We start from the raw sequence: 7,500 nt of genomic DNA, 5'->3' as shown, positions 1-7,500 counted from the left end.
GCATCTTCTTCCTCATCCCGACTCCTCTTTATCCCGCATCTTCTTCCTCATCCCAACTCCTCTTTAGCCCACATCTTCTTCCTCATCCCGACTCCTCTTTATCCCGCATCTTCTTCCTCATCCCGACTCCTCTTTATCCCGCATCTTCTTCCTCATCCCAACTCCTCTTTAGCCCGCATCTTCTTCCTCATCCCGACTCCTCTTTATCCCGCATCTTCTTCCTCATCCCGACTCCTCTTTAGCCCGCATCTTCTTCCTCATCCCGACTCCTCTTTATCCCGCATCTTCTTCGTCATCCCGACTCCTCTTTATCCCGCATCTTCTTCCTCATCCCGACCTCTCTTTATCCCGCATCTTCTTCCTCATCCCGACTCCTCTTTATCCCGCATCTTCTTCCTCATCCCGACCTCTCTTTATCCCGCATCTTCTTCCTCATCCCGACTCCTCTTTATCCTACATCTTCTTCCTCATCCCGACTCCTCTTTATCCCGCATCTTCTTCTTCATCCCGACTCCTCTTTAGCCCGCATCTTCTTCCTCATCCCGACTCCTCTTTATCCCGCATCTTCTTCCTCATCCCGACTCCTCTGTATCCCGCATCTTCTTCCTCATCCCAACTCCTCTTTATCCCGCATCTTCTTCGTCATCCCGACTCCTCTTTATCCCGCATCTTCTTCCTCATCCCGACCTCTCTTTATCCCGCATCTTCTTCCTCATCCCGACTCCTCTTTATCCTACATCTTCTTCCTCATCCCGACTCCTCTTTATCCCGCATCTTCTTCCTCATCCCAACTCCTCTTTATCCCGCATCTTCTTCCTCATCCCAACTCCTCTTTATCCCGCATCTTCTTCTTCATCCCGACTCCTCTTTATCCCGCATCTTCTTCCTCATCCCGAATCCTCTTTATCCCGCATCTTCTTCCTCATCTCAACGACTCTTTCTCCCGCATCTTCTTCCTCATCCCGACTCCTCTTTATCCCGCATCTTCTTCTTCATCCCGACTCCTCTTTATCCCGCATCTTCTTCCTCATCCCGACTCCTCTTTATCCCACATCTTCTTCCTCATCCCGACTCCTCTTTATCCCGCATCTTCTTCCTCATCCCGACTTCTCTTTATCCCGCATCTTCTTCCTCATCCCGACTCCTTTTTATCCCGCATCTTCTTCCTCATCCCGACTCCTTTTTATCCCGCATCTTCTTCCTCATCCCGAATCCTCTACATCCCGCATCTTCTTCCTCATCCCGACTCCTCTTTATCCCGCATCTTCTTCCTCATCCCGACTCCTTTTTATCCCGCATCTTCTTCCTCATCCCGAATCCTCTACATCGGGCATCTTCTTCCTCATCCCGACTCCTGTTTATCCCGCATCTTCTTCCTCATCCCGACTCCTTTTTATCCCGCATCTTCTTCCTCATCCCGACTCCTTTTTATCCCGCATCTTCTTCCTCATCCCGACTCCTGTTTATCCCGCATCTTCTTCCTCATCCCGACTCCTGTTTTTCCCACATCTTCTTCCTTGTCCCGACTCCTCTTTACCCCGCATCTTCTTCCTCATCTCGACTCTTTATCCCGCATCTTCTTCCTCATCCCGACTCCTTTTTATCCCGCATCTTCTTCCTCATCCCGAATCCTCTACATCGGGCATCTTCTTCCTCATCCCGACTCCTGTTTATCCCGCATCTTCTTCCTCATCCCGACTCCTTTTTATCCCGCATCTTCTTCCTCATCCCGACTCCTTTTTATCCCGCATCTTCTTCCTCATCCCGACTCCTGTTTATCCCGCATCTTCTTCCTCATCCCGACTCCTGTTTTTCCCACATCTTCTTCCTTGTCCCGACTCCTCTTTACCCCGCATCTTCTTCCTCATCTCGACTCTTTATCCCGCATCTTCTTCCTCATCCCGACGACTCTTTCCTGCATCTTCTTCCTCGTCTCCTCTTCATCCCGCATCTTCGTCCTCATCCCGACTCCTCTTTATCCCGCATCTTCTTCCTCATCTCGACGACTCTTTCTCCCGCATCTTCTTCCTCATCCCGAATCCTCTTTATCCTGCATCTTCTTCCTCATCCCGACTCCTCTTTATCCCGCATCTTCTTCCTCATCTCGACGACTCTTTCTCCCGCATCTTCTTCCTCATCCCGAATCCTCTTTATCCTGCATCTTCTTCCTCATCCCGACTCCTCTTTATCCCGCATCTTCTTCCTCATCCTGAATCCTCTTTATCCCGCATCTTCTTCCTCATCTCGACTCCTCTTTATCCCGCATCTTCTTCCTCATCCCGACTCCTCTTTATCCCGCATCTTCTTCCTCATCCCGACTCCTCTTTATACCGCATCTTCTTCCACATCCCGACTTCTCTTCATCCCACATCTTCTTCCTCATCCCGACTCCTCTTTATACCGCATCTTCTTCCACATCCCGACTTCTCTTCATCCCACATCTTCTTCCTCATCCCGACGACTCTTTCCTGCATCTTCTTCCTCATCCCGACTCCTCTACAACCTGCATCTTCTTCCTCACCCAGTCTCCTTTTTATCCCGCATCCTCTTCCTCATCCCGACTCCTCTTTATCCCGCATCTTCTTCCTCATCCCGACTCCTTTTTATCCCGCATCTTCTTCCTCATCCCGACTCCTCTACATCCCGCATCTTCTTCCTCATCCCGACTCCTCTTTATCCTGCATCTTCTTCCTCATCCCGACTCCTCTACATCGGGCATCTTCTTCCTCATCCCGACTCCTTTTTATCCCGCATCTTCTTCCTCATCCCGACTCCTCTTTATCCTGCATCTTCTTCCTCATCTCGACTCCTCAAGTCCTCTCCACTCCAGATGAACAGAACCCGGAGGGCAAGATCATCTCATTACAAACACAGCAGCTACTAATGAAGTACAGCTACAGACGAGAGTGTCCAGACAAGAGCCTCATCACACACACTCACACACACACTCACACACACACACAACAAGTTTTATCTCCTAATTAATTAGTATGCACTGGTAAACACTCAGAGGGTGAAATGCAGTAACATCAGAGATTATTTCGTGATATGAGAAAAGTTTGGAATGAGTCAAAAATAACAAAATATTTCAGCCAGAAGATATAACCCTCAAAACAACCCACAGACTGCTTCTCTTACACGGAAAAAAACGGAAACTACTGAACATCCTCTCAAAACCTCAATCATATTCAGAAGCTTTGCTCAAACTCATGCCAACGGCTCCAACTAAAACAGACTAAAAATATTTAGTTAAAACTTGTGTGTGAAGAAGCGCCATGAATTACAGCTGCAGACGAGAGACATAAACCTCATCATACACACACTCACTCACACACACACACACTCACTCACTTACTCACACACTCCATCACACACACACTCACTCACACACACTCACACACTCACTCACTTACTCACACACTCCATCACTCACACACTCACTCACACACACTCACACACTGACTCACTAACTTACTCACACACTCCATCACACACACACTCACTCACACACACTCACACACTCACTCACTTACTCACACACTCCATCACACACACACTCACTCACACACACTCACACACTGACTCACTCACTTACTCACACACTCCATCACACACACACTCACTCACACACACTCACACACTGACTCACTCACTTACTCACACACTCCATCACACACACACTCACTCACACACACTCACACACTCACTCACTTACTCACACACTCCATCACACACACACTCACTCACACACACTCACACACTGACTCACTAACTTACTCACACACTCCATCACTCACACACTCACTCACTCACTCACTCTCACTTTCACACACACACTCACTCACACACTCACACTCAGACACACACACTTACTAACACACACACACACACTCACACACACGTTTAAGGTTATTATAATTTACTGAGACTAAAATTACATTAAAAAAGCACTACCTTTATTTAAAATAAAATAAGCAATAACTTTGTATTTCATAATGAAGGCCGAAACACTTAATATATCACACGTTAGTATGGGCAGAAAATAGCTTCATCAAGCAGAGCATAATCGTACAGGCCGAGATGACATTACGCTGCATGATAATCTGATGGGATTAAAGCGCAAGCAAATCCAGCCTGTGTTTTTCCTGCAGTCACTCACACACACACACACACACACTTCACTACTCCTCCAGTCACAGACACACACACTTCACAACTCCTGCAGTCACACACACACAGACACACACTTCACTACTCCTGCAGTCTCACACACACACACACACACACACACACTTCTCCTGAGAACGAGCTGTTTGTCGGCTATTTTCATCATATGGTTCTCAGGCTTTGAGGAGAGATATTTTCCGCTGCTTCTAGCCCATAATCTGACACTCGCTGAAGAACTGGCTCTCGACCGCAGAGGCTCAGATCATTTTTACACAGAAATCAGGGCCTGTTTAGCGCCTAGTAAAATGACGTGTCGAAGGGAAACCAGATTTCACACGACATCACTGGGAGAGACATAAACACGCTCTATAAGGTCACTCGCCGTTTGCCAGACAAACACTTTCCATTAAATATTCTGCAGAAACCAGATGGGTTTTTTTTAATCTGTTGATCTTTTAAAGTCTCCCTGTAGTCAATCATTTTATCCCTTAAAACTCATCTTTGATCACCAAAATGACATATTTAAAAGTTTTTTCCTAAAAGAAAAATTCTTCATGCTTTAAAATATCTTGAATGTAACTCGACACCCTTGCCTCATTTAGTATTCGTGGTTCTATGAATATGCAAATGAGCCCCGCCTCCACTCACTCACTCACTCAGAGATCCACTGGTTGACGATCACACGTTGATCTGATTGGTTACAAGGTAGTTTGTGACGTCAGAAACACCAGCGATTTCAAAGCGTGTTTTTGAGACTGTCTTTGGTTCACTGCAGTTTAAAGCAGAAAATACTCAGCAATGCTGTCGACTTATGAACTTACACATGGATTGTCTTAAAGCAGATTAAAAACATCACATAGACACATAAACAACATTAAAAGCTGGATTTTCACCACAGGGGGACTTTAAAAAAATTCTGTTCAATATTTTAATCCATTAGTGCAATTTTACTTAATTCTAATTCTGATGAACCGATAGTGATTCTTAAATCCTCAGAATTGATCTTCTGAGAAGGAAAGTTGAAATATTCAGAACAACTTCCTGAAATTAATCAATCAGTGTTTCAACCTTCAATAAAACAGCGGGAGAACAATAACCTCATATTCACCTCAGAAAACGCATTCAATCGACATAAACTCAACAGAAATAACTCTAGAGAGGAGCGTTTTGATACACAAAAATGATTCGGAAAACTTTGAGCTGATCATGTTTTGCTGAAGTGTTTTTTCTTTAATAACTAATGCAGCTTTTTACACCACAGACTGAACAACATGAAGCATTGCTTGGTAACTGGTTGAGCTAAACTGGTATTATCTAATTGTGTAGTTAAATTTAACAGCTGACAGATATTCAACATAATTCATGTGTGAGAGTCTAACAGAAGGACGGACAAAACCAGTCAAATATCAACTGAGTTCATAACGTCATATTTTATTACCATTTTCTATACTACAGCGAATAAACTGAGAATGTGAGAAATGTTGAAGGAGTCTGAATAACCTTAGGTTTGACTGTATGCACTAGATTACATATTCATTATATTTTTACATAACCTGTACTTGAATATTGAATGTATTATTGAATAAATCCATGGTGAAATGAAGCAGCCTGATTAACTGTGAAATTATTAAATATATTAAAAACATAAGTGTTTTTAATCGCGATTAAAAAATCGCGTGTGAAAAAAAAAGTGTGATTAATCTAGCTTTTTTTTTTTAATCGATTGACAGCACTAATTTTTAAATAACCTGTCCTTCAATATAGAACATGTGAGCTGAAGCGTTCTCACCTTCGCCTGGGTCGTTCCTCGCCGACGCCTCCAACAACGCGACGCTGGCGGCGAACGAAACCCTCCGCCGGTTCTCCTGCGCACTCCCGTGTCCGCGCCGCTTGTCGTTCTTGCGCTTCTTGTTCTGCAAGTCCTTCTCGTAAACGGCCCATCGCTTGAGCTGCTGCGTGCGGCGCTTCTGAGCGGCTCGGAGACGCTCCAGACTCGGCACTTTATCCAGGTTCTGCAGCTCCGTCAGCAGCTCCAGGTGACTGGCCATGATGAAGAAGACGACGAGGATGAGGATGATGAATCTAGCAGGGGCCGGAGCCTCTCCCTGCCGAACCTGCACCCTTCATCCTGAACCTGAGGAGCACACAGATTAGCGTCAGGCCGCGCGTCCACCAAAGCCTTTTAGCCGGCTAAAAACACCTAGCTGTGAGCGCTTGAGAGCATTTTGCTTTGTTTAGTTGAGACGCTTTGCTATGATACGGAATATCCGCGGAAGTGTTACTAATATCTGAGTTTCTATATTAAAAGTGTCGATACAATATGAACTGAGTCCTGTTTTATATTTAGAAGCTGGCATATTTTTTCAACAGCTGTTTTAAATAATGATAATATTTTGCGATTAACTGTATTTTTTTAATTAAATAAATTCCGCTTTGATCACAGGAATAAATGATAGTTTACTATATATTCACATAGAAACAGGTGTTTTAAATTATAATAATGTTTTGCGATTATTACTGTATTTTTAATTTAATAAATTCAGCTTTGATCACAGGAATAAATGATAGTTTACTATATATTCACATAGAAAACAGCTGTTTAAAATGCTAATAATATTTTGCAAATTTTAGGGACTGAATCCACTCTTCAACATGAGGAACACACAGATTGAGCGTTAGGGATCTGATCACAGCAAGAGCAAAACGAAGAAACGCTCGAATCATTGACATTATTTAAAGAGCACTTATTCTGCTTTTCCCCATCTTCATCTTCCAGTATTCCCACACCTCGGTTATCTTCAAATTCAAGGACTTTCCAGGTCTAATACCCTCAAATTCAAGGACTTAATGTGGGGACACATTTAAAGTGAGAGCAAGGTTACATTGTGTTACCTTGTATGATACATTGTTACAGTTTTGCGCGCATGAACGTCATGGCAACGTACAAAACAAAGTACCTCACGCGGGAAACACGACGTAACACGTAAATGCGCGTAACTAACGTGAATCAAGCAAGCTAGTGCACATAGGCCACGAAGTGTTGGAGAAATAACACATTAGCGACCGGAGGGAATATGTTTTTTTTTTTCCAGAAAACGTATAAATTCAAATTGTAAATCAAAGCACTTTCAAGGACTTGTATCTATGTGTGTTTATTTTCAAAAACTTTCCAGGGCCTTGACCTTGACAGGAACCCTGTCTTTCTTTAAGTCAAGTCACCTTTATTATACTGCGCTTTATACAATAGAGATTTAAAGCGGCTTTACAGAGATAACAGGAAAATAATGTAAAATGTTACAAAAATGTTTAAACTTTCTATTCAATGAATCCTGA

At 43.7% G+C, this 7,500-nt stretch overlaps 1 protein-coding gene across 3 annotated transcripts in view; it reads right to left on the bottom strand.

The window, feature by feature from the left end:
• ppp1r16b (protein phosphatase 1, regulatory subunit 16B) overlaps positions 1-7,500 on the bottom strand; it is an 85,351-nt gene that overhangs the window by 47,207 nt on the left and 30,644 nt on the right. For all 3 annotated transcript variants that reach the window (XR_013210352.1, XM_077247796.1, XM_077247786.1), the window contains one exon: positions 5,957-6,301. Coding sequence is in view for 2 of the 3 variants with exons in the window: in XM_077247796.1 (XP_077103911.1) it covers positions 5,957-6,215 (259 nt within the window). In the remaining variant the exon portion in view is untranslated. The remainder of the gene's footprint in view (positions 1-5,956; positions 6,302-7,500) is intronic.

The sequence above is a fragment of the Siphateles boraxobius genome, unplaced genomic scaffold (assembly GCF_051911475.1).
Source record: "Siphateles boraxobius isolate OS27281-9 unplaced genomic scaffold, OSU_SipBor_1 109, whole genome shotgun sequence".
NCBI lineage: Eukaryota > Metazoa > Chordata > Actinopteri > Cypriniformes > Leuciscidae > Siphateles > Siphateles boraxobius.
The sequence above is the reverse complement of the archived record's forward strand: the minus strand, read 5'-3'. Positions and strand labels throughout refer to the sequence as shown.